The 27,682-nt window shown below is 43.4% G+C and overlaps 1 protein-coding gene across 1 annotated transcript in view; it reads right to left on the bottom strand.

The window, feature by feature from the left end:
• Positions 1 to 27,682, bottom strand: part of LOC126267614 (SCY1-like protein 2) — a 966,784-nt gene that overhangs the window by 203,443 nt on the left and 735,659 nt on the right. Inside the window, exons 10-11 of the mRNA XM_049972914.1 lie at positions 25,041 to 25,186; positions 13,210 to 13,363 (exon numbers count right to left, since the gene is read on the bottom strand). Coding sequence (XP_049828871.1) covers positions 13,210 to 13,363; positions 25,041 to 25,186 — 300 coding nt within the window. The remainder of the gene's footprint in view (positions 1 to 13,209; positions 13,364 to 25,040; positions 25,187 to 27,682) is intronic.

Here is a 27,682-nt window from a genome sequence, read left to right on the forward strand (position 1 = left end):
GCCACCAGCCGCCCCTGACGCTGCCTAACCACCGACAAGGTAATGAACTCACACGATGACGCGTAAGAGGGCATAAGGCTTCACTCAGAACTGCAGAAGTCTCCTCTGTTACATCCCTTTTTATGTAATACTAGTGTCGATCGTCAATTAAACTTTGTGGTATTCACATTTGATACTTGAAGTTAAAATCTGGATCGCGATGATTTTTCTGTCATATAATTATTGAGACCCCCCCATGAACCATGGACCTTGCCGTTGGTCGGGAGGCTTGCGTGCCTCAGCGATACAGATGGCCGTACCGTAGGTGCAACCACAACGGAGGGGTATCTGTTGAGAGGCCAGACAAACGTGTGGTTCCTGAAGAGGGGCAGCAGCCTTTTCAGTAGTTGCAGGGGCAACAGTCTGGATGATTGACTGATCTGGCCTTGCAACATTAACCAAAACGGCGTTGCTGTGCTGGTACTGCGAACGGCTGAAAGCAAGGGGAAACTACAGCCGTAATTTTTCCCGAGGACATGCAGCTTTACTGTATGATTAAATGATGATGGCATCCTCTTGGGTAAAATATTCCGGAGGTAAAATAGTGCCCCATTCGGATCTCCGGGCGGGGACTACTCAGGAGGATGTCGTTATCAGGAGAAAGAAAACTGGCGTTCTACGGATCGGAGCGTGGAATGTCAGATCCCTTAATCGGGCAGGTAGGTTAGAAAATTTAAAAAGGGAAATGGATAGGTTAAAGTTAGATATAGTGGGAATTAGTGAAGTTCGGTGGCAGGAGGAACAAGACTTCTGGTCAGCTGATTACAGGGTTATAAACACACAATCAAATAGGGGTTATGCAGGAGTAGGTTTAATAATGAATAGGAAAATAGGAATGTGGGTAAGCTACTACAAACAGCATAGTGAACGCATTATTGTGGCCAAGATAGATACGAAGCCCACACCTACTACAGTAGTACAAGTTTATATGCCAACTAGCTCTGCAGATGACGAAGAAATTGAAGAAATGTACGATGAAATAAAAGAAATTATTCAGATAGTGAAGGGAGACGAAAATTTAATAGTAATGGGTGACTGGAATTCGAGTGTAGGAAAAGGGAGAGAAGGAAACATAGTAGGTGAATATGGATTGGGGCTAAGAAATGAAAGAGGAAGCCGCCTAGTAGAATTTTGTACAGAGCACAAATTAGTCATAGGTAACACTTGGTTTAAGAATCATGAAAGAAGGTTGTTTACGTGGAAGAACCCTGAAGATACTAAAAGGTATCAGATAGATTATATAATGGTAAGACAGAGATTTAGGAACCAGGTTTTAAGTTGTAAGACATTTCCAGGGGCAGATGTGGACTCTGACCACAATCTATTGGTTATGACCTGTAGATTAAAACTGAAGAAACTGCAAAAATGTGGGAAATTAAGGAGATGGGACCTGGATAAACTGAAAGAACCAGAGGTTGTACAGAGTTTCAGGGAGAGCATAAGGGAACAATTGACAGGAATAGGGGAAAGAAATACAGTAGAAGAAGAATGGGTAGCTCTGAGGGATGAAGTGATGAAGGCAGCAGAGGATAAAGTAGGTAAAAAGACGAGGGCTGCTAGAAATCCTTGGGTAACAGAAGAAATATTGAATTTAATTGATGAAAGGAGAAAATATAAAAATGCAGTAAATGAAGCAGGCAAAAAGGAATACAAACGTCTCAAAAATGAGATCGACAGGAAGTGCAAAATGTCTAAACAGGGATGGCTAGAGGACAAATGTAAGGATGTAGAGGCTTATCTGACTAGGGGTAAGATAGATACTGCCTACAGGAAAATTAAAGAGACCTTTGGAGAGAAGAGAACCACGTGTATGAATATCAAGAGCTCAGATGGCAACCCAGTTCTAAGCAAAGAAGGGAAGGCAGAAAGGTGGAAGGAGTATATAGAAGGTTTATACAAGGGTGATGTACTTGAGGACAATATTATGGAAATGGAAGAGGATGTAGATGAAGACGAAATGGGTGATACGATACTGCGTGAAGAGTTTGACAGAGCACTGAAAGACCTGAGTCGGAACAAGGCCCCCGGAGAAGACAACATTCCATTACAACTACTGACGGCCTTGGGAGAGCCAGTCATGACAAAACTCTACCAGCTGGTGAGCAAGATGTATGAGACAGGCGAAATACCCTCAGACTTCAAGAAGAATATAATAATTCCAATCCCAAAGAAAGCAGGTGCTGACAGATGTGAAAATTACCGAACTATCAGTCTAATAAGTCACAGCTGCAAAATACTAACGCGAATTATTTACAGACGAATGGAAAAACTATTAGATGCGGACCTCGGGGAGGATCAGTTTGGATTCCGTCGAAATGTTGGAACACGTGAGGCAATACTGACCTTACGACTTACCTTAGAAGAAAGATTAAGAAAAGGCAAACCTACGTTTCTAGCATTTGTAGACTTAGAGAAAGCTTTTGACAATGTTGACTGGAATACTCTTTTTCAAATTCTAAAGGTGGCAGGGGTAAAATACAGGGAGCGAAAGGCTATTTACAATTTGTACAGAAACCAGATGGCAGTCATAAGAGTCGAGGGGCATGAAAGGGAAGCAGTGGTTGGGAAAGGAGTGAGACAGGGTTGTAGCCTCTCCCCGATGTTATTCAATCTGTATATTGAGCAAGCAGTAAAGGAAACAAAAGAAAAATTTGGAGTAGGTATTAAAATTCATGGAGACGAAGTAAAAACTTTAAGGTTCGCCGATGACATTGTAATTCTGTCAGAGACGGCAAAGGACTTGGAAGAGCAGTTGAATGGAATGGACAGTGTCTTGAAAGGAGGATATAAGATGATCATCAACAAAAGCAAAACGAGAATAATGGAATGTAGTCCAATTAAATCGGGTGATGCTGAGGGAATTAGATTAGGAAATGAGACACTTAAAGTAGTAAAGGAGTTTTGCTATTTAGGAAGTAAAATAACTGATGATGGTCGAAGTAGAGAGGATATAAAATGTAGACTGGCAATGGCAAGGAAAGCGTTTCTGAAGAAGAGAAATTTGTTAACATCGAGTATAGATTTAAGTGTCAGGAAGTCATTTCTGAAAATATTTGTTTGGAGTGTAGCCATGTATGGAAGTGAAACATGGACGATAACTAGTTTGGACAAGAAGAGAATAGAAGCTTTCGAAATGTGGTGCTACAGAAGAATACTGAAGATAAGGTGGATAGATCACGTAACTAATGAGGAGGTATTGAATAGGATTGGGGAGAAGAGAAGTTTGTGGCACAACTTGACTAGAAGAAGGGATCGGTTGGTAGGACATGTTTTGAGGCGTCAGGGGATCGCAAATTTAGCGTTGGAGGGCAGTGTGGAGGGTAAAAATCGTAGAGGGAGACCGAGAGATGAGTACACTAAGCAGATTCAGAAGGATGTAGCTTGCAGTAGGTACTGGGAGATGAAGAAGATTGCACAGGATAGAGTAGCATGGAGAGCTGCATCAAACCAGTCTCAGGACTGAAGACCACAACAACAACAACAATTATTGAGAAGCCACATCAGCCACTGTAATTTATGACAAGTTGAATAACTAATTAAAGATGATTGAGGGTCACTGTAGACCATTTTTGATAGTTTTCTCTTTTATGAAACTTAATTTAAACCTAGATTATAGATGTGATGTGGCATAGGTCATCCTTAGATCCATTACAGAACTTGGAAACCCATTCAGGGAATATTCGATCACGTTTTTGTTGAACGTAGTTGGTTTTTATCTTCCTGTATTATAAAATTTCCTTTTATCAATAGTACAATTTACAAACAATGTTTTGTGAGTAGAATAAAAATTCCAGTTGTAAACTTAAGTGTTTTTTCGACGTTATTTTACCAGCTAACTAAAAATAGGAAAGCCTTGATCCCTTCCACTAAATTTAGTTAGTATTATGATTCTTTTACAGGGAGTGCAGTGAAGCTGACGCTGAAATCATTAAGTATTTGATTATATCATCGTTAGTCTCACTGAACTCTTCTGAATTCTACATGTCATGTGTGGTCTGGCGTCTCCTTACCAGCAACAGGTCCCAGGTTTAAACTAGTCAATTCCCTAAAAAAAAACACTCTCAGAGCGTCGTTGCGCGAAAGTGGTAGGGAGACATGATAAAGAACAAACAGACACCACCATGAATGTTTAGAAAATGGCGACCCTGCCAGGATGGTAAAATACCATGATTGAAGGTCGACCACGTGCCTAACTAGGTCAGAAAAATATCCTGCTGAAGAATTTTCGTAGTAAAATTTTTTTTCTAAAGTTATACATAGTCGAAAACAGTAGCTGCAGCGATAGATAGTAAAAGTATTCAAGAAAAAGTGAGAGCTCTAGCAGAGACAATAGCGTAATTAAGTTATGAGTTTTAATATTTTTAGAATTAAGTTTTCGCTCCAATGCAAGCGCACAGGTGGCGGATACGTCGTTGACAAGTTGGTTCTGACCCAACAAGTAAGTGAATGGTTTGTCAAGTCGTGTGAACAAAAGGTCCCAGGTTCAAACTAGTCAGTTCCCTAAAAAACACGCTCAGAGCGTCGTTGCGCGAAAGTGGTAGTGAGACACGACATAGAATAAACTGACACCACGCAGAATGTTAGATGCTTGGAGATGCTTAAGGCATCAGAAAATAACTTCTGCGGTACTAGAGGGAGCGGCAGAGTGTTAAAAAAAAAGTGTAGTGGAAGACAGAGGTTAGATTGGGTCTTATCTGATAACCAAGTTGTCTTTTGATCATGTCACGAACCTTAAGCAAACAGCAGACCCGATGCCGCTCTGTCCCGAAGTGGATCTGGCGCCCTTTTTCCCAGGGCGGAGGTTCTCCAACGGTTTGCAGCGCGTCCTGTCCGGCTGGCGGGAACTGCTGCAGCGTCTGGTCGCCCCCCCCCCCCCTCCACTCACCCCTCGCCCCTCAAAACATCCGGTGAGACGTTACAGACTCGCGGAACTCGCGCCTCTCTCCGACGCCGGTCCCCTACCACTGCGTGTCAGCCGACGGCAACTTGCTGCAGAAAGCTTGTTATTACTTCTCTTGCAGTCGCTTCTTCCAGCGGACGGCTCCCACCGGCTCTCTACGTCGCCGGCAGAACATTTGTTTAAAGTTGATGACAGGGCGAGTAACTTGCCTCGTTAGAAACAAAAGACGGCAAAAAGGCCACTGGAAGAGCCACTGAGCTCAGACACGGCACGGAGGCGCTCTGGCCTAGCTAGCGTCTCACCGCTGACGTCATGCAACACGCCGGTAAAGAAAACGAACACACGCTGAGTATATTGCCTACGGGAGCACAGCGGCCGCATCGTAATATGTTTTTATCACACACCCTGCCGGCAAAAAAAAGGGAACCAGCGTGAAGGCACGGTCGGATGTCAGTGTAAAGCCGTCGGCACACGGACCGTGCTGTCGAACGTCAACGTTGAGCGTGCCAAGTTCAACGTGCTGCTGAACGCTCAGGATCGATGCGACTCGTGCATACGGTACGTGGGCCCCAACGTACTATACGCGATCGCAACGCACTCCAGCGGCAGTTGCGGGATGTTTCTAGTTCGTAAATCACACTGTTTGCTAAACGGGCGCACGTAAAATTCCCACGTTACCTCTGTTAAAACGCACATTTGCTCCATTGCCCATATGCTAGTCACGTTGTTCTATATGTAATAAACACAAATAAAATCTTCATGTTCATGTTTTAAGACGAAAAGGAAAATACCATGTCCAATCAGTAAGCACACAGGCTTATAAACGTTCCATTACAAACAGCGCGATCCAAATTTGCAATACTTCTCCACATAACATAAACATTATTTCATCATTCCCACATTATATTAAAACCCACATGTCATCCTTACTTAATCACAGTTTCTACCTAGTAGCAGAATCTTTGCAACATGTGAATTACGAAACGTAAAAGAAAAAGGAGCAAATAGCTTTATACAAGTAGCGAACTTCCAACATCTTATTCAACTTGTTTTAGAATCAGTCACGCTACTGACTACACTGCACCGACAACCCGTATGGTGTAGCCAATAGTAGCATGTTGCTACTTGCTAAACGATTTAATCGTAGCTACGTTACTTATTGAAATTTAACTATAACAAGTTGTACCAAGGATAATGCGCTTTTGGTGGAGTCTCAGTGTGTTTCTGCCTTCAAATGGCATAGTCTCATTAGACGCAAGTTACAATAAGTCTTTTGCCACGATTATGATGTTTCTCATTATTTTACTGCAACGAATCACACAGGTAACAGCGTGTTTTCGAGTGAGACTCAATTTTTATGGTGCTCAGAAACGGCATATATACGTTTAAGCTTGAAATGAATGCCAATATGGCGCCTTACAACTCCGTTCTGAAGGGAGAAGGCGTGCATGTGACGTAGTGGCGTTGCGCCACCTGATTGGTCAACGCTTAGATGCACGCTCAGAATATCTGACATGCTAAATATTGCTTTTGCACGTTCGGAAAGACTCCCGAATGTGCTATTCCATGCTATGACGTCAGAAACTCGGCACGCTCAACGGTCAACGTTTGGATGCGCGGCCCATGTGCCGACGGCTTAACGTCGTACACGTATACGAGGGAGTACCCGAAAAAAACGGAATTATTTTTTAAAAGTTACTTATTTTCAAATTCTTTACAAAATAACCTTATACCCTTCAAACTACACTCCTTACAACTAAGGATTTGTCTCACCGGTCCTTTCACTGTTCGAAATATTTTTTGTAGTCGCCTTTAGAAATAACTGACGAATTGTTCCTCGTTGTTTTCTTGACTTCATCAATGTTGTAAAATCGATTTACTTTCATGCCCTTTTTCATGCGTGGAAATAAGAAAAAGTCGCACAGAACCAATTCAGACGAGTAAGGTGCGTCAGCAACGGAACCATGCCATTTTTAGCCAAAAGCTGTGTAATACAGACGGCTGTGTGACCATGTGCGTTGTTGTGGTGGAAGGACCAGTCTCCTTTCTGTCAGAAAGCGAGTGTTTTCTTGACTGAACCGAGCTCCAAGATAACCCACTAATCTCTGACAGTTGATCAATTACCTGCCGACAGTATGTGAACACAAGCTCTCTAATGTTTTCAATATTTTCGTCGATTCTGGCAGCTGATGGACGTCCAGAACGAGGGTTGTCATCAATCGACAAGTCGCCATTTTTAAATCGAGCAAACCACTCCTACTCTCTTGAGTTTATCCCATAGCGTCATCATGGTAAGCTGTTTTCAACATTAACACAGTTCCAGAGCGTTTTTACCGAGTACAAAACAAAATTTCACAGCTGCACGTTGATTTGGTATCATAAAAAACGAAACAAGAACAGATCAGCGCTAGCAGAAACAGTCATTGCAGATGAAGAGAACAAGCCAGGTCGACAACACAGACGGCACTGAAGCGGACTTCATTGGACTGCTGTTCCGCTTCCACCCTACATGCTGGGTTTCGCACCTTCCGAATTCCATCTCTTCGGTCCATTGAAGGATGCACTCCGCCGGAAGCATGACGTGCTTGACGGGGAGGTTACCGATGCAGCAAGACGCTGGCTCTGACGCCGACTCGTAGAGTGGTATCGGGGGCACACAGGCGCGCCCAGTAAGGTGGCGAAAGGCGGTCTCATTTAACGGGCATTAAGTTGAAGAATAGGGTTTTGTAGCGAAAAGAATGGGGACTATTATGATGTACTGGAACCCTGAATAAAACCAACTTGTTTTCAGAAAAAAAGCACTGTACACGGCTAGCGGCAGAAATGCGTACTACACATGCTCCGCCAACGGCAATGTTACTCCTTTTTTTTACGTTGCATTTCACTATCCGTGCGTACGTAAATGATGACTTGGAATACTCTGTGACAGGCAGAACAGACGAGAGCGTGCACTAGCATTGTTCGTACTTGGTGTTGGTATCAGGCCTGTTAGGGTGTATGAGGGGCGTAAACACTCAGATCAGTGATCACTGTGAAACATACTGAGATGCCATGTGAGACAGTTACCACCACCTGACCGCGGCTGAAAGCAGAGCATCATTGTGGGTCGCCATTTGGCCAGCTTATCCACTTGTGCAATGACCAGCTTTTTGGGGGATTCGGGTGTGACACGGGCCGGATGTAGCAACGTGAGCGCAGGTGACGCCGTCAGAGTCTTAAGTTTCTGTTCGACCACCTCTGACCATGACAGTGCAGGATCGCCGAATTATGCACGAAACTCATCGTAGCCTCTTCAGATTTGTGTCTGCCATCCGAGAACAAGTAATCGACTCCCCGCAACCTTCAGTGTCATCCCGCGTCACTGATCGGAGACTAACAGGAGCGGGACTAGGGTGTTACCGTACTGTGCGTAGGCCGCCATTACGACCACAACACAGACGGCTGAGTCTGCAGCGGTGCAGTCACCGGGAAGCAGGGAATGTTGGCGAGTGGCGGCGCACTGTGTGTTCAGCGATGAGTGCTGGTTCTGCATTGCCCCGGATGACCGCCGTCGGCAAGTATGGCAGAGACCTAGGGAGAGGTCTCACTCTTCCAGTACTTTTGAGAAGCACTGCTGTGTTCATCCTGTCATTATGAGGTGGGGAATCATCGTGTGTATGACTTCAGCCACAGCTAGTAGTAACTGGAACTCTCATGGCACAACCGACATATGCAACCTCTTACGCAACTTCTTATGTGACAGTACGGTGGTGTAGTTTTTCCACTGGACGATGGTTGTATACACATGAAAAACTGGTAGAAATCGACCTCGCCAAAGATCTGTTTGGACTCTGGAGAAATGTAGGAGCACAATTATCAATATTGACCTTACAGTTCCTCTTAGGGAAACCTACGTTTATAGCTTTCATAGACTTACAGAAAGCTTTCGATTATTTTGGCTGGGATACATTCTTTGAGATTGTGGAGGTAGTAGGGCTAAAATATAGAGAGCGAAAGGTTATTTGCAACTTGTACAGAAACTAGATGGTAGTTGTAAGAGTCGACAGGCTTGAAAGGAAAGCACTTCTTCAGAAGGGAGTGAGACAGGTTGAAGCCTATCCCCAGTTTATACAATCTGTGAGTTGTGAAGCTCTAAAGGAAATTAAAGAAAAATTTGGAGACGGGATTATAATTCATGGAGAAGAAACAAAAACTTCGAACTTTGTCCATGGGACTGTATTTTTGTCAGACACCAAAGAACTCCGAAGAGAAGTTGAACGAAATGGGCAGTGTCTTGAAAGGGGAATAGATGATGAACATCAACAAAAGCAAAACAAGTTTAATGGAATGTAGTCGAATTACATCAGGTGATGCTGAAGGACTTTGATTAGGGAATGAGGCATTAAAATTGATAGATAAATTTTGCAATTTGAGCAGAAAAATAACTGATGATGGCCGAAGTAGAGGTAGCCGTAGCAAAAAAATAATTTCTGAAAAAGAGAATTTGTTGACATCTAATAAAAATTTAATTGGCTGTATGTATTTCTAAAATTATTCGTATAGACTGTAGCCTTGTACGAAAATGAAACTTGAACGATAAGCAGTTCAAAAAAGAAGAGAATAGAAGCTTTTCAAGTGTGGTGCTATAAAAGAACGTTGACGATTACAGGGGAATATACTAAAACGAATTGCAGAAAAGAAATTTATTGCACAACTTGACGAAAAGAAGGCACCAATTGTCAGGATAAATTTGGTACGTCAAACTGCAGAAGTTAACGATACCTAATAACTACAGAAAAATCGAGACACGTTCATAGGATTTTAGACCTGGAAGAAGGTTCAACAATGTAAAATCGTGCAAGATGTTCAAAATTCTAAGAAAAATAGGGGTAAGTTATAGGGAGAGACAGGTAATACACAACATAAACAAGGGCCAAGAGACAATAAGTGTGGAAGACCAAGAACGATGTGCTCGGATTAAGAAGGGTGTACGCCAGGCTTGTAGTCTTTGGCCCCTACTGTTCAATCTATACATCGAAGAAGCAACGATGGAAAGAAAAGAACTGTTTAACAGTGAAAGTAAAATTCAATGTGAAATATATCAATGGCAAGATTCGCTGATGGTATTGCTGCCCTCAGTCAAAGTAAAGAGGAATTATAGGATCTGCTGAATGAAATGAACAGTCGAATGAAAACAGGATATGGATTGAGAGTAAATCGAAGGAAGATGAAAGTAATGAGAAGTAGCGGAAATGAGAATACTATGTAAACCTTAGCATCAGGACTGATGGTGTCGAAACATAAAAAGTTAAGGAATTTTGCTACCTAGGCAGCAAAATGACCCGTGACGAATGGAGCAAGGAGGACATCAAAAGCAGACTAGCACTGGCAAAAATGGCCTTCTTGGCCAAGACAAATCTCCTAGAATCAAATATAGATCTTAATTTGAAGATCAAATTTCTGAGAATGTACGTCTGTATGGTAATGAAACATGGACTCTGGGAAAACCGCGATCGATCTGAGAGGTGGTTCTACAGATGAATATTGAAAATTAGGTTGACTCATAAGGTGAGGAACGAGGAGATTCTTTGCAGAATTGGAGAGGAAAGGAATATACGGAAAACACTGACAAGAAGAAGGGACAGGATGATATGAGGTCTGCTAAGACATCAGGAATCACTTGCACGGGAGCTGTAGAGGGTAAAAAATTTACAGGAAGACGAGATTGAAACACATCCATCAAATAATTGAGGTAGGTAGCATATATATATATATATATATATATATTCCTTTCTTGTACCAACCTCTTCGTATCAGAGTAGCACTTGATATATATATATATATATATATATATATATATATATATATATATATATATATATATATATATATATATATATATATATTAAAAACAAAGATTCCAAGACTTACCAAGCGGGAAAGCGCCGGCAGACAGGCACATGAACAAAACACACAAACACACACACAGAATTACGAGCTTTCGCAACTGGCAGTTGCTTCGTCAGGAAGGAAGGAAGGAGAGGGAAAAATGAAAGGATGTGGGTTTTAAGGGAGAGGGTAAGGAGTCATTCCAATCCCGGGAGCGGAAAGACTTCCCTTAGGGGAAAAAAAGGACAGATGTACACTCGCACACACACACACACACACACATATCCATCCGCACATACACAGACACAAGCAGGTCTTTTCCTTCTACTTTAATGCAACCACAAATGGTTTCAAAATGTATTCACTCGTCCGGCCCATTTTGATTTGCCGCACCCTATATATACATGAGGTTGGCACAAGTGCTTGTGTCTGTGTATGTGCGGATGGATATGTGTGTGTGTGAGTGTGCGAGTCTACATCTGTCCTTTTTTTCCCCTAAGGGAAGTCTTTCCGCTCCCGGGATTGGAATGACTCCTTACCCTCTCCCTTAAAACCCACATCCTTTCATTTTTCCCTCTCCTTCCTTCCTTCCTGACGAAGCAACTGCCAGTTGCGAAAGCTCGTAATTCTGTGTGTGTGTTTGTGTGTTTTGTTCATGTGCCTGTCTGCCGGCGCTTTCCCGCTTGGTAAGTCTTGGAATCATTGTTTTTAATATATATATATATATATTCCTCTCTTGTGCCAACCTCATGTATATATAGGGTGCGGCAAATCAAAATGGGCCGGACGAGTGAATACATTTTGAAACCATTTGTGGTTGCATTAAAGTAGAAGGAAAAGACCTACAGTTACTTCCAACGACATAGAGTAACTGCCCATACGGCCGGCCGAACATTGAGGTACATTTACACAATCTTCGCAACTGACAGTATTGTTAGCAGAGGTCAGTTTGGTCGCGGCCCTAGATGACCACCCAGGTCACTTGATCTGTCAGTGTGCGATTGCTTTTTGTGCTGGGAGCCTTCAAGTCTGAGGTGTATCGCAACAACTCTGACAGTCTTCACGAACTGAAGCAGAACATTTCGGATGAGACTGCAGCAATTCCAACAGTCCAGCTTCTTTCCGCGTTCAGCAACTTGTTGACCAGGGCCCAGAAGTGCCAAGAGATGAACGGCGATCACTTTCAACATGTGCTCTAGTCAGGCTAGTGTTGTATTTCCTTTCCTCTGCTGTGTCTCTTTGTACCCTGGAACTCTGTTCTCCAGGCCTCTTTTGCTTGCCCCACCCTTTACATTGAACTGTGAAAGAAGGTGGACGATCAGGATCCTGAGACTTGGGAAAAAATGGTGTCTTGGATATATTTCTCTAAGTAAAATTTCGTGTAACTTGCTATTAAAGAAAAATATACAGCAGTTTCCGAATGCATAATGCATGATGCTACAATTGACTTAGGCGTCTCTTGTGTTGTGTGCTGTTTAAATATCGTGTATACTTACATTGTGAAAAAAAAATGTTGTGCTGCGACCATCATCCTGACATTTCCTGGAAAACCACTCTTGCTAATTTTTACTAAAGTAACTTCCAGGCAGACTAAAACTGCCGGCCGCGGTGGTCTCGCGGTTCTAGGCGCGCAGTCCGGAACCGTGCGACTGCTACGGTCGCAGGTTCGAATCCTGCCTCGGGCATGGATGTGTGTGATGTCCTTAGGTTAGTTAGGTTTAAGTAGTTCTAAGTTCTAGGGGACTAATGACCACAGCAGTTGAGTCCCATAGTGCTCAGAGCCATTTGAACCATTTTTGACTAAAACTGTGTGCCGGACCGAGACTCGAACTCGGGACCTTTCCCTTTCGCGGGCAAGTGCATTACCAACTGAGCTACCCAAGCACGACTCGCGCCCCGTCCCCACAGCTTTAATTCCGCCAGTACCTCGCCTCGTACCTTCCAAACTTCACAGAAGCTCTCCTGCGAACCTAGCAGAACTAGCACTTCTGGAAGAAAGGATATTGCGGAGACATGGCTTTGTCACAGCCAAGGGATGTTGCCAGAATGAAATTTTCACTCTACAGCGGAGTGTGCGGTGATATGAAACTCCCTGGCGGACTAAAACTGTGTGCCGGACCGAGACTCGAACTCGGGACCTTTGCCTTTCGCGGGCAAGTGCTCTACCAAACTGAGCTACCCAAGCACCACTCACGCCCGTCCCCACAGCTTTAATTCCGCCAGTACCTCGCCTCGTACCTTCCAAACTTCACAGAAGCTCTCCTGCGTACCTAGCAGAACTAGCACTCCTGGAAGAAAGGATATTGCGGAGACATGGCTTTGCCACAGCCTGGGGGATGTTTCCAGAATGAAACTAAAGTAGTTTGAAACGATTTGAGGGAACTGAGGACGTAACGACCCACCTGCACTTGTATGGTGGTGCTCTCGAAAGCGTTGTAGAGCATGGGCAGCACCTCGCTGCGGATGTCGTCCCTCGGCGTCTTCTCCAGGATGACGTGCAGGTTCTCCAGCAGAGTCACCGTCGCCTGGATCGACTTCGGGATCGAGAAGACGCTCCTGCAAAAAACAGAAACTTTCTGTGAGTGCCGCATCGAGCGCAGAGTAGAAATAGTGCAGGCACAGGATAAAGACAAGTGTCGACTAGCAAGGAAATAGTGGCACACTCTTGAAAACATCACGACAAGATTTATTCAAAACACTATTACCTGAATACATGTAGATTTCTAATCAAATCTACGGGAAGGTGAATCAATTCAAACATGCTGATGTGCAAAACTGTGTATTTCAAGATACACTTTGGTTCATTCAAGAAATTCTTGCATTGTGTTTGAGAAGTTTTCAGCATATATGCCTGTTATGTCGTTAGATGGACCTGTGTCTGGCTCTTTTACCAGGATGCTTTAGTTTCGAGAAAAGAAAGATGTCAGAATTGCCAAACGAAATTCTATACGGCGTAACGTTAACAATCCATCTGTTGCGGACGAGCTGTCTGAGGATGATGTCGGAGTAGCACCGTTTTGGTCTACAGTTTAAATACCTATGTTTGTGTCCTAGCGTGATTCAAATTATGCTAGCCATGATGTGAGTGCACAGCAAGATCAACGATATATAGATGGCTGAAAACGCACTAGATGGGGAACGTTGTGACTGCCAGTAAAGTGAGCTCAAATATGAACCACCTCTCATCATATCATGATACGTCCAGCATTGTAGCAGATGAGCATTTTAGTGGTCCTGGTGCAAAGATGTGTGCAAGGGGGTGGGGGTGGGGGAGGAGGGTATTAAGTGACCAGTGATGTACTGACCTCAGAACCTTTGATCTCAGTACATGCATTGATCAAACTTATTGTGACACGTACTCCTTCCCACGAGCGTCTATTCAGTGGTTCGTTCGGCTCTACCTTCATTTTTGTGGATGACTGTGTGCGACCGTAACGACGATCGCAGGTGGAGGAACCCTTGCAATGATTGGATAATTTGGGAATGGATTGACCTTCCTGCTCTCCCGACTTAGATCCCCCGAGCACTTGTAGTGTGCCTTGAGCAGCAAGTCTACATGCACCAATGACCATCCAGCAGTCGGAAGAATGGAATCTGCTACCACAAGACCTCCTCACTAGCCTCGTGGCCAGCGTGGGAGCAAGTTGTAGAGCATGCACTGCCATCTGTGCTGATCACACTCCCTATTAACAACCATGTCTCACCTTTTGTAATGTGCAGGGGGCCATCGTAAATCGCAATGACTTCTCTCCAGAATGGTTCAAATGGCTCTAAGCACTATGGGACTTAACATCTGAGGTCATCAGTCCCCTAGACTTAGAACTACTTAGACCTAACTAATCTAATGACAGCACACACATCCATGCCCGAGGCGGGATTCGAACCTGCGACCGTAGCAGCAGCGCGGTTCCAGACTGAAGCGCCTAGAACCGCTCTTCCACAACAGGCCAGCGACTTCTCTGCATACGTACGTACAGCGCTGACGACGTAAAAGCGGCGTTGAAGAAAACGCCGTCAATATTTACGTTACAAACTCTGGTAGCAAGCTATTCTGTAAGGTCTTATAATACTTTTCGGGCGGAAAGTAGTTGTTTCGTTCTCTCAGTAAAATGTCAAAATACTGAAACGAGTCTTTATTCTATTTCAGTTAAAAAAATACCTACCATTAGCCCACATGTAATTAGCGAACAACATCACTGTCCTCAGTTCACAGTTCATGCAACCCAGTACACACACCAGGCAGGCAGAAATGTACTGAAGTCCAACCCGTAGAATTAAGTGATTTCACAGTCAATACTCCGCTACTATATCTGAGTTTCACATTCAATCCTTTTCAGTGGATTTCTATTAAAGTAATTGCTCACCAAATATTCCATATACGTATACGAAACATGTCACGTGGAATTTTACAAAGGCGGAAAGTTCATACGCGTTTATCTTTCCAACAAAACAAATCAAGAACTACCAAACTTCACAAAACTCTCCGTAAATGCAACTGCTTCTTCGGCAACACAGTCTGGATGCGAAATTATAATAACTTCTTCTAACGTTCAACATGACCTGTACGTCCAATAGCTGACTAGCGACTCCTTCTCGCTGCTCCTTCAACAGCCAACAACTACCTGGCAGTGCGTGGGAACTGCTAAACTCTGATTGGATGATCAAAGTGACCAGCCAATCAGAACAATCGTTCGAGATCATTCTCGCGCCAAAACTGTCCTACGACAATCACTATTCCCAGTTGTAATCACATCATTTCAATATGCAAATATTAATATGATGTTTAACAAAGCCAAACGATAGGAAAACTAATCTGGGAATTTATTTAGGAAACTATTACTCTGCAAACTGCTGTTCTGGCTGCCATCTTACAAAAGAAAGTACTCTTAGAAATAAATCATCAGCAATGAGGGGAAACACAACTTTCCCACTACACAGTTGCATAATGTGCTACGTTATATAATATTGAATTTCTGCGTATGTGCGACTTACACACTCTCACTCATTTTCATTCATTCCACAGCAATAAAGCAAATAAATATTAATTAAATAATAATCTTTTCTGGATTTTATATGACGAAAATGAAAAGTAGCTAACGTTTTTAATGTGAAAAATCCAAATAAATTGACCTGACATTTTGTGAACTCCAGTAATTGTTTCAAATGATTCTAAAAGACAAACTGTTATTATTCCTATTTGAGTTTTTTAGTCTAAGTGTCAGTTTGGGGTGTTTTAGGTAATTTCCTTTAACTCTAAAAGTATGAGAGATAGAAGGCTGAAACTTTTATACCATATTCTCTTGAATAACAAAAGTCAGTGTATCGACTTTAAACAATAGCTAATATAGTTGATTTAGATTCTTAAGGATTTGAATATTCAGCCGCACGAAGTGATACAGATACCGCTTCCCACGGCTAGCATAGCGACAGATGCGAATGAGTCATTGCTGAAGACACAACTGGCTGTCTCCTTCACAGCCAGTGGCTTCAATGCTGCGGGCTGTTCTGCAAAGTAGCTTAGTGCAATAAAGTTTTCGCGTATTGACTCGCGACGTTACAGTCCCCTGGACGTTACAAGCTGCGGGGCATGGTTTTTAATAGCGTGTGTGAACACAACGGGTGGCAGTGCACATTCTACAAAGTGCTCCCAAGTTATCCACAAGCTTGGCAGAGAATTGTTTTGCTGTGGTGTGCCATTTCTCCACCTGCGCAGTTGACGATTGGTGAATGGCCGTTGGTGCACGTGACGTGTACGTACTGCAGTACGCCTCCCCAACACATGCCATATGTGGTCGATGGGATTTAAGTGAAGTGAAATTCGCCGAATATCCTCTCATTAAAAGAGCTCTTCCACCTGCACTGTTCGATGTGGTCGTGTACTGTCATTCACAAAAATGAAGTTAGTGCCGAATGCACCGCTGAAAATACGCACGTGGGGGACGAATACAGTGTCATAATAACGTTAGCACGTGAGTCTACTGAGTTTCAAGAATTTGTCCATTAAGCCCTTGCCACATTATGGCTCTCCACATTGTAACACCTGGATCACCAAAACGATCATGTGCGACAACATCCCTGCGCGCATTACGTGTTCCCACCTCTCACCGTATGAGGTTACGTCCACAATCACCACTCCAACTGAATCTGCTCTCGTCTGAGAAGAGCGCGCTACCCCACCACGCCTCGTCGGTCCAATTCCTACGGTCTTGGAACCATTGCAAACGCCGCCGCCGATATGCGGATGTCATCGGAACACAACACACTGGTCGTTGGGCACATGTAGTTACCGTAGCGCTGCGGAGCGTAATTAAGTGCCTTGCGGTCCTCTTAAATCTGACTGCAACTGCACCCGCTGTTTGACGTGGACCCTTCTCGCCCGTTGCACATGTAGCGGTCATCTGCTGCTGTAGTTGACCGTGCTCGACCACCTTCTCTCCCTCGGGCACCAGTGCCTGTGATTCGGAATGCTCCTCATGCACGTCAAATAATGCTGCGGACAATACCAAGCCCTCTTCCAATTTTCCAAAAGTCTTCCCATGTGAAATGACGCAAATGTTGCCTCAGTGCCATGTCGTAATGAGGAACACGACCACACTGCTAGTTGATTGATACGCACTCTGTGAGCTGGTGCGTTTCCTGGCGCAGGTTCCATCTATTGTCATTTTGATCTTTGAGTCGACTTCGATGCTTATTTGTCTTTTGTTCATCTTTGGCGGCGCGGATTTAACGCCAGCGCATGCGCTCTGCTAGTGAGGTGTGGGGGGGTTCGGCGGTGAGCGAGTCACGTGGGACTGTGTACGAAGGTAGGGCGGCAAGAGGACGAGGCGGACAACGTAGGAGCGGGGCCAGCGGCTACGGCGTGTTGAGTCGTGAGGGCAGATCCACCGCCCATGGTGATTTGGTTTTCCTAGAGGTCGGAAGGACAAGCTCCTTCGAGTCTGTTAAAAGCTACGCCGGCCGATTGAATTCTAGTCGCCGAGTAGCTTCGGTGGGTGGCGTGCGGCTTAACTGAATATGCCAATGTACAAAAAATCCTTTGGAATTGTTTTAGTTGTTTATCACCTATCTCGGTGTCGTGACTAACTATCTTGACGGCAGTTGAGCGAGTGCGGCTACGCCCAACCAACCGACATGAAGTGTGGTTAAAGTAGGTGGAAGCGTGCAGCGCCCATAACCCAGAGGTCTGTGGATCGTAACCACGCTCTGCTACCAGTGATATATGGTAATGGTAATGACACACCAAAAACACGATAGTAATCCGTTTAATCCGTTGTAGTTGCTGCACATAGTATTGCAAACGAAAGCATTATAAAATCACAATCACACTAATACAGGAGACTGCCTTACAACGCCAGATCACTTGGACACATAACAGATTTCTTTAACCGGAACAAGACCCACAAAAGTTAACATTTGAATATGTCTAGATAAATATACTCAGGTAAAGCTTTACTAAATAGTACAACTGTCAATACAATTCTCATCAGAACTCTCATTACTTCCAATCAGCTGAGGAACAGATTAAGGGTAAGAATACAGACTTTTAAGGTTTGGGTAGCCAACTTTCCTAAATAAAACTATATACAAATGTCTAAAGCAATTAAGGAGGTGCTTTAATTTTGACAAAGCCAATTTTCAAATTTACTTAGTTGATTAATCAAGAATATTCTTAGAATGATTACAACTAGAACATGACCATATTACAGTACCCCTAAAATGAGGTCATTTCAAAATTGCGTATGAATTAGCGATATACGCGAGCAGACGAAGGATTCAAATCAGTACGAGAGATCCACGAGACAGGAAATGACATAGAAATGTACTCAACCTTGCAGTGCAATTGAACTTTCTCGTTCCATCAACTGCCTTGAGTTGCGGGGGCAGCCACTCGCCATGTGACGTCCAACTTCCTGTGCTTAACTGGGAGACCTCTGAAAACATGCTCACCCACTTTCAATCACTGTCACTGAGTTGTTAATATATCATTTTACTTTATGTGTCTCTTTCTTAAGTTTTGCAGAACGTTGCATGTCCTAATAGGTTTCAGTTGAATCATCAGAATTTCGTAACCAGTACATGCACTTCTAGAGAGCGGAAGTTATCCACCCTGCATCGTGTCTTAATCAAAATGGTCCACTTGCTTTTATCCACAGTTTATCTTAAGCAGTGAAAGTGGGGAACAAACGTTTATCAGACGCAAATATCGTAGGTGGAATTCAAACGTCCAAACAATGGAAGGGTTCATTTGAGATCTGCCTTTGTTCTTTACACCTCAAGCGCAGCGGGGAGTGTTGAAACTTGGAACACTTTTCGGACTTTGACCGCTATCGAGCTTTGTAAAAAGTATTTAATATATTTTATTATTCCATTTTCTTTTTCTGAAATTACAAGAATTACCCCAGAAAAGTAAAGTTTCTCGAAATGTGAAAAAGTGGTCCAAGGCATAACTTCGTCACGTACCTAGGAAAATATACACCACTGAAATTTAAAAGTGCTGCATTTGAGGAAATCTTGCCAGTACCGTATTTAACAGTCTCTCTGTTTCATTGTTCTTCTGTGACACCAAAATAATCAGTGAGTGAAATCAAAAGCCATTTACAAGCTATACACGTTTTGAGATACAAGTTATTCAAAACTAACACAAAACTGCATAAGGAAGACGGGTAGAATTGCTAAGATATTAAAGAGACTCAATTCATCTGCAGATATCAAGTTTCCACGATAAAAGAGTGTCTTCTATTCCAAGGTACTGGATGGAGTACGACCGACGAAGTATGGCTTAACCGTTCACACGTTATATAGCTACTTTTAAAAATGTATAGACTTTTATGTGCCATAAAATTCTGTTACTGAAGACTTAACAATATCTTTAAAACAGTTTTAATACATTATGTGGCATTAAAATGTCATCATCATTTCCTTTTATATTAGCAGATCCTTTGGCTCTTCGTGAGTGTTGAACTGAATGGTGCCCAAGACTCCACTACAACGAGAATAACTGGAAATGTTAGAAATTGCAAATGGTTGTCCCTAGTACGTATACCTTCATCTGTTTCTAAAATCGGTCACCTGATTGAAATACCGACCAAGAAACATCAAATGTTCTAAGGTGCACTATGGGCCAGGTACAGCACTGTCCCCTTGATTTCAGTGGCCAGTAAATGTTTTATTGTGGTGGTGATTTCAAACGTTTGGTATTCACTCTGCAGGTTTTATTACTGACGTACCCATCCCGCTTGTATGAGCTGAGGACATCGAAGAAAGGCGGTTACCGCGTAGCAGAAAAAGTGGGACCAAGAATGTTTTTAATACTCTCTGTTTGAGGAAAGTGGATATTATTTTGCGCTGATGGCCTCTGCTTTGTATTAGCACTCTTTTGTTAAATGTTAAAGCCAGTTTCAAGGAGAATCGAATATATCTAGAGGTAAAGTAGTCCTCTTAAGTTCCCAGATCACATGCTGTTCTCTGTTAGGTATAGTATCGTTTGGGTCTTGGAAAAACTATGTGGTTGCCGGTTCAGCTAGCAGGAAACATGCTGACACATCATTTAGTGCAGCTGTAAGTAGTCTTGCACCAAAAAAATCTTTGTTCGAAAGTCTGAGAAAAATAGAGGTAAGGTATAGGGAAAGACACATAACTACAAAATACGTAGACGAGCCAAGAGATTGCATTAAGAACGGTACACCAAGGATGAAGTGCTGATATTAAAAAGTACGTAAGACAGGGATATAGTCATCCACCGCTATTGTTCATTCTATACACCGAAGCAGCAATGACTGAAATATCAAAAAGGTTCAAGAGTGGGATTACAACATTCAAAATGAAAATATAACACAGGTAAGCTTCGTTTATGACACTGATGTCCTCGGTGAAAATGAAAAAGAATTGCAGAACATGTTGATCGGAATGAACAGTCCAATGAGTGCAGAATATGCACTGAGAGTAAACTAAAGAAAGGCGAAGGTAACGAGGTGTAACAGGAATGAGATTAGTGATGAACTTAACAATAAGAATGGGGTTCACGAAATAGTTGAAGTCAAGGCAATCTGTTACCTGAGAAGCAAAATAACACGTGACGGACGAAGCCAGGGGCATATAAGAAGCAGAGCACCACAGGCAAAGGGGGAATTCCTGGCCTTGAGAGGTGTACTGGTATCAAACATACGTCTTAGTTTGAAGAATTAGGAGCACAGCACTGTGAATCGTGGGCTGTGGCAAAACTGGAACAGAAGAGAATCGAAGCATTTGAGATTTCGTGCTACAGAAGAATGTTGAAAATTAGGTGGAATGATAAGATAGTGAGGAGGTTCACATAAACGGCGTAGAAAGGAACGTATGGAAAACACTTACGAGACGAAGGGACAAGATAATAGACGTGTTTCAAGACGTTACGGAAGAAGTTTCATGGCACTTTAGATAGCAGTAGAGGGTGAAAACTAAGAGCAAAGACATTAAATTCAGCCGATAAAATAATAAGGGACGTAGGGTGCATGTGCTATTGTAAGATAAAGAGGTTGGCACACGAGAGGAATTCGTTGAAGATTCATCTACCCAGTCAGTAGACTGATAAATAAAAAAAGTATTCTTTCAGTAATCTTAAAATCAAAGCACTAAAACGTTTAAGGTACGACATTACCAAAAATGAAGCTTTTAGTCTTGGCTGTACACGTTGGAAGACCACCACCCTGAGAGAGTCCATTACGTTGGTTTCTCGAAGTACTACTCTCATCCTGGAACTCGACAAAAGACTCAATTCAGTGCAAGAATTTCAATGAAACCTTCGTCCTACGATGTAGCTGCATGTACGTAGGAGAGCGCAGCTTGATGTATAACATAAAGTTCCCAGTTTTTTCGCGGGGTTTCTCTCTTTGCCATTACACAAGAGCCGACTTGTGGTAGCCACTGATTGTCGTCTTTGTTCAGTTTGAAGGACATAGGTTGGCCTTTCCACCAATCCGTCTCAAGTGGGGGGCCTTGCTAAAGCGCAGAGTCGGCTGGCGTCCTTTCTGCGTGTCGGTGCTACCTCCTCCGGATGATACGGTGCACAGCCCACATAGAAGAACACCGAGCAGCCTACAACTCAGTAGCAACATAGAGAGGGGGCACAGGACACGGACTTTCTTATGCCTCCCTCCTACATCAAACAAATAATTAGCATGTGACATCAATCCGCAAACGTGAACATGAGCACACACACTGCTGCATACAGTACCTCAAGTCAATCATGAGACAAACCCAGGCAGTATAAGGTCTGTGTTTCAGCGAGTATCTCAGGACTCATATACAGTCTCCATTTAGATGAGCCAAAAACAACATTATACAAGTGATGTTGATCATAATTCAGTGAATTTAGAATTATACCAGTGTTTAATGGCAGATCAGTACAAGAGAACTTTGAACTATATTGACACGCACTATCTTGATGTTCCAGTTGTGCACTTAAAAGTTCTACCAATAAATCACTCGAAATTGTTGCTAATCTGTTTTGCCAGCTACTTTTGCCATAGCTGTCGCCTAACCTAGCCAACAAAGACCGAAAACTGTCGACTGGGAGAAAAACTCGTGTAGTCGCAAATTTTTATACAGGCGTAGAAGGGGGCATCAGAACTACGAAGACCATACAAAATGTCCTGACAGGTGGGGGTTGTGTGGATGGGGAAAGGGGGGGGATAGGGGCGTAACGGCCTCTTTTTTCGGTTTTTCTTTAACATCTCGACAGCCGCGAAAATGTCTCCCAGTATAAAATAAAACTATATTAAATTTCATACAACAATTTTTCATCTAGAACTAACAATTTCCGCGTTCCACGACACGGATAAATTGTAGATTATTAAAAAAAGTGTTTTAGTGGTATGAAAGTGACGTTTATTGTTAAACGAACTTGGTTAAGAATAAATATTAAATGTCTGTACACATCTAAGTGCAGTAGAACCTTATTAAGAGATAAATTGCGTCCCGAGGATGTAACAGTGTCGAAAAGCAGAGGTGGAGGTTAGAAGCGTGAGGGAAGCTACGTCGCCGGGTTGTGGTCGGGCACTTCCCTCTTTTATGGTAGGTCTGAAAAATGAAGAGCGAACAGGCAGTTCCTCATCCTCTCAACCGCACTACGTCAAAAAATGCCACTATAGGGCCATTCACAAAATTATACCGATACTTCCGCTTCTCGCCTTATTAATCACCGGCGATGCAGTGCGAATACATACTTGGGGGTCGTTGCTTTCCACACACTGCGTTAACGCTACTGTTGTCTGCATTACTAATAATACTAACGCAACAGACGTATATGGACAAAATCTACGTAAGTCTCTGCATACTCTTCTCCAATGTTAGAGAGAAATTTATTCAGTCATCCTGTAGCGTTCTTCGAGGACAGGCAATTTTCCCCACTTCAGTTTACTCTGATAGACTACACTCTCCCAGCATGACATGTTCAGCTCTCTTACATGAACAGAAAAAATGAGCTCACTGAACTCGTGTTTATATAGTGGAGTAATTTTTAGTTTGCTGAGAATTTATTTGCAGTTATTGAGAGAGGTTTAACGCAAAATACCTTCCTATAAACAATGGCTCACAAGTGCTTAATTTGTATGTGTGATGTTTTCAGTGACCTGTGTAGTGTTGGTAGGAAAGGTGCTGGACTGGTAAATATGCCATGTTGCTACTGTCTTTTGTAGATAGAATGCTGTAAAGCCATATAGCCACGTTGTAGTTAATTGCTGGTGAATTATGAATGACCGCAAACTTACTGCATTTCTATCGCCATTAATTGTGTTAGAGGTAGACTGCAAAAAACTCTTCCATTCAGGAATCCAACACGGAAATTATTAGTCGTAGAGAAAACATAGACATGATATTTTTTGTTGGAAATTTAATCAACTTTAATTTTTCACCGGTAAACATTTTTGTTGGAAGCAGCAGTTTTCGAGAAAAAAACATAAAAACTAACCTTTAAATGCCTCCTCGCCGCTGCACGCACACCCAATCGTCGCGATTTTTAGTATGCTGTTCATGACAGTTCCTGCTACCACTATAAAAATTTGCGACTACACGAATTTTTTCCCACAGTTTTCCTTTGTTGACTAAGTGAGGAGTCTGTATATATGCTGTATGTAAGCAAGACACTTAGTTAACAACAGCGACTTCGGTGGTAGGGGCTCTGTTCGTACCACATTTGCATGTTTCATGTAGGATGGTTCAAATGGTTCAAATGGCCCTGAGCACTATGGGACTTAACATCTATGGTCATCAGTCCCCTAGAACTTAGAACTACTTAAACCTAACTAACCTAAGGATATCACACAACACCCAGTCATCACGAAGCAGAGAAAATCCCTGACCCCACCGGGAATCGAACCCGGGCAGGGGAAGCGATAACGCTGCCACACGACCACGAGCTGTGGACATGTAGGATGAAGTTGGTGAATACGACAGGAGGCAAGTCGTGTGTCCTCTGAGGTGGAGGTGGTGTTCGAAAGTATTCAACAGTTAACTAGGGAATTAGTGATTATTCATCATCAATGAAGTCATTCTTCTTATAGCGAAACTAGGATCCAAAAGTACATTTCCTTGTGCGGATGTGTAATGCTGCTTAGTCGTTTTATGACTTTCTAGGTGAGTGCTGCGGTTCAGTGAGACCGCATGGGTCGATGGGATGCGGCGTCTCATTACATCCGATAGCCTTTAGCATGTGGTTTCTGTTGCAGTCTCAGTGAAAGCAAAAAAATTATACTTGTTTCTGCAGTGCCTTGTAGCGTGGCGTTTTTGTGAGTTTTGGCTCTTAATTTGGATTGTTATGCAGCTTTGTGTATGTGTGTGTGTGTGTGTGTGTGTGTGTGTGTGTGTGTGTGAGGGGGGAAGGTGGAGGTTGTTGGTTTAAGTTAGCAGCCAGTTGCAAGCGGAGTATGAAATGTGAGTGCTCTACATATTCCAGTCCAGTGACCAGACCTCGGAAACATTCTATATAAGCATAGGTAACTAGAGCAGACAATCGTTGGTTTTGGTAGTAGCGGCAAGTTTATTCCTGTCTCGCAGGATGAGGGGAGGCTGGCGACCCATATTCAGACTGACTTTATAAGTTTAACGGCGGAGAAAATTGATCCAGGTTCGCCAACAAACTTTACGGAGTATATCTGCAGGCAAAAGGAATGCGTAATTTGCCTCGCGCGCGGCGCCCCGCTCAAGTTTGCGCGGTTCCCGGCTGCGGCACCGAGTCAGGCTGAGCAGCGGGTCTGACCTGAAGGCGGGCAGGATGATGGACTCGTACTCCTCGATGGTGCACTCCTGGACCAGGAAGATGATGGGCTGCAGCACGGCGGCCAGCACCTCCTGCGTCTTCATCTCCTGCTGCAGGCTCGGCCACACGTGCTGGAACCACAGTTTCTGCAACAAGCGCACCGCGCCACACTCCGTTAGTACCGAGCGCACAGATGTCACGCTAGCAGAAATAAGTGAGAGACACTGTAAAGGCTGCGCGTGCAGCTAAGCTCTTACTGCCTTAACCCTTTCAGCAGAGGAAGTAGTACAAATATAGAATACCATTTTGTTTTTCGTTCACAAATTTTTCAGTTTTTCACGATGAGCAAACAAAATATCTGTAGATCATACTGCGGGATGTACTTCAATGCTTCCCATATCTTCGAACATATACCACATTAGGAAAATTTCTAAATTATGCTTAACACAAAGTTTGACAGGTTTTCCTCTTAAGATTTTTGGGTACAGATATACACTACTGGCCATTAAAATGGCTGCACCAAGAAGATATGCAGATGATATTCGGGTATACAATGGAAAAATATATTATGCTAGAACTGACATGTGATTACATTTTCACGCAGTTTGGGTGCATGGATCCTGAGAAATCAGTGCCCAGAACAACCACCTGTGCCCGTAATAACGGCCTTGATACGCCTGGGCATTGAGTCAGAGTATGGATGGCGTGTTTAGGTACAGCTGCCCATGCAGCTTCAACACGATACCACAGTTCATCAAGAGTAGTGACTGGCATATTGTGACGAGCCAGTTGCTCGGCCACCATTGACCAGACGTTTTCAGTTGGTGAGAGACCTGGAGAATGTTCTGGCCAGGGCAGCAGTCGAACAATTTCTGTATCCAGAAAGGCCCGTACAGGACCTGCAAACTGCGGTCGAGCATTATCCTGCTGAAATGTAGAACTTAGCAGGGATCGAATAAAGGGCACAGCCACGGTCGTAACACATCTGAAATGTAACGGCCACTGTTCGTGCAGATGGTTGTTGTCTTGCAAGCGTCCCCATCTGTTGACTCAGGGATCGAGACGTGGCTGCACAATCCGTTACAGACATGCGGATAAGATGCCTGTCATCTCGACTGCTGGTGATACGAGGCCGTTGGGATCCAGCACGAAGTTCCGTATTATCCTCCTGAACCCACCGATTCCATATTCTGCTAACAGTCATTCGATCTCGACCAACGCGAGCAGCAATGTCCCAATACGATAAACCACAATCGCGATAGGCTACAATCCGACCTTTATCAAAGTCGGAAACGTGATGGTACGCATTTCTCCTCCTTACACGAGGCATCACAACAGCTTCTCTCCAGGCAACGCCGATCAACCACTGTTTGTGTATGAGAAATCGGTTGGAAACTTTCCTCATGTCAGCACGTTGTAGGTGTCGCCATCGGCGCCAACCTTGTGTCAATGCTCTGAAAAGCTGATCAAATGGTTCAAATGGCTCTCAGCACTATGGGACTTAACATCTATGGTCATAAGTCCCCTAGAACTTAGAACTACTTAAACCTAGCTAACCTAAGGACATCACATCCATAATTCCAGCCTTGCCTTCTCTGGTGAAACGGTGAGCTTCTCGGACGTCCTCAGGAAGCTCTTTCGCGAGCTCAGCCGTTGCTGTGGTGGATTATGTTTGTTCGGTGGATCGGCACTGTTCTGTTTCACTTTCAGTCTCTCCAGTCACTGCTCCGCATACCCATGGTAGTGCCCGGTATTCCGAGGTTTATTAAGTTTTCAAATTTATACTGACTTTTTGATCACCCGGTATATATATATATTCAGAAAATCACATGGGTCGTACTGATGTTTACAAAGGTATTTAACATTTAGGCAAATTATTTCAAATGACGACAAACTCTTTATCATTACACGAAAATTCGAGTGTATCGTGTGACAGTCACACCGATTTGTGAAACAGGAGTGAAACATTTTCTGCGGAAAGCATTTTCACACTGGCTACATAACACTGACGTAACAGAAGTCATGCCATGGCGATATGCACATATACAGATGGTGGTAGTTCCGCATACACACGATATAAAAGGGCAGTGCATTGGTGGAGCTGTCATTTACACTCAGATGATTCATGTGAAGAGGTTTCCGGCGTGATTATGGCCGCATGACGGGAATTAACGGACTTATATATATATTAAATGAAAATGTAGGGTAATCATTCATGTCATTACCACAGGGAGATATAGGTCCTGTGTCAAAGTACCAGTGGAATGCACACAGGGTTACCCATAAGTAAGTCCGAGGTTTCATAAGATGACTGTGCTTCCACGTTTCAGTTCGTAATATGCGCTATGGAGTAGTTGCACTAAGAGGCAGGCGTGCACAACATTTAGACAAATCATGCAATCGTTATCGTCGTACCCGCAGCAGGCAACTCAGTGAACAGATCGGCAAAGCGGGCCGCCGTCGCGCGCCTTCCTGGAGAATTTGTGCCAGTGAATTAAACACGCGACGTGACAAACTGGTCCCATACTGAGCATCTGTAATGTCAGATAAAAACTTCGCGAGATGCTCTGTCCACTGATGTGTACCTGTTTCCTGTAGGAGTTTTCGTGTGCTCATGTTCTAAATCCCTGGAGGTATTTATC

The sequence above is a fragment of the Schistocerca gregaria genome, chromosome 4 (genome assembly GCF_023897955.1).
Source record: "Schistocerca gregaria isolate iqSchGreg1 chromosome 4, iqSchGreg1.2, whole genome shotgun sequence".
Lineage (NCBI taxonomy): Eukaryota > Metazoa > Arthropoda > Insecta > Orthoptera > Acrididae > Schistocerca > Schistocerca gregaria.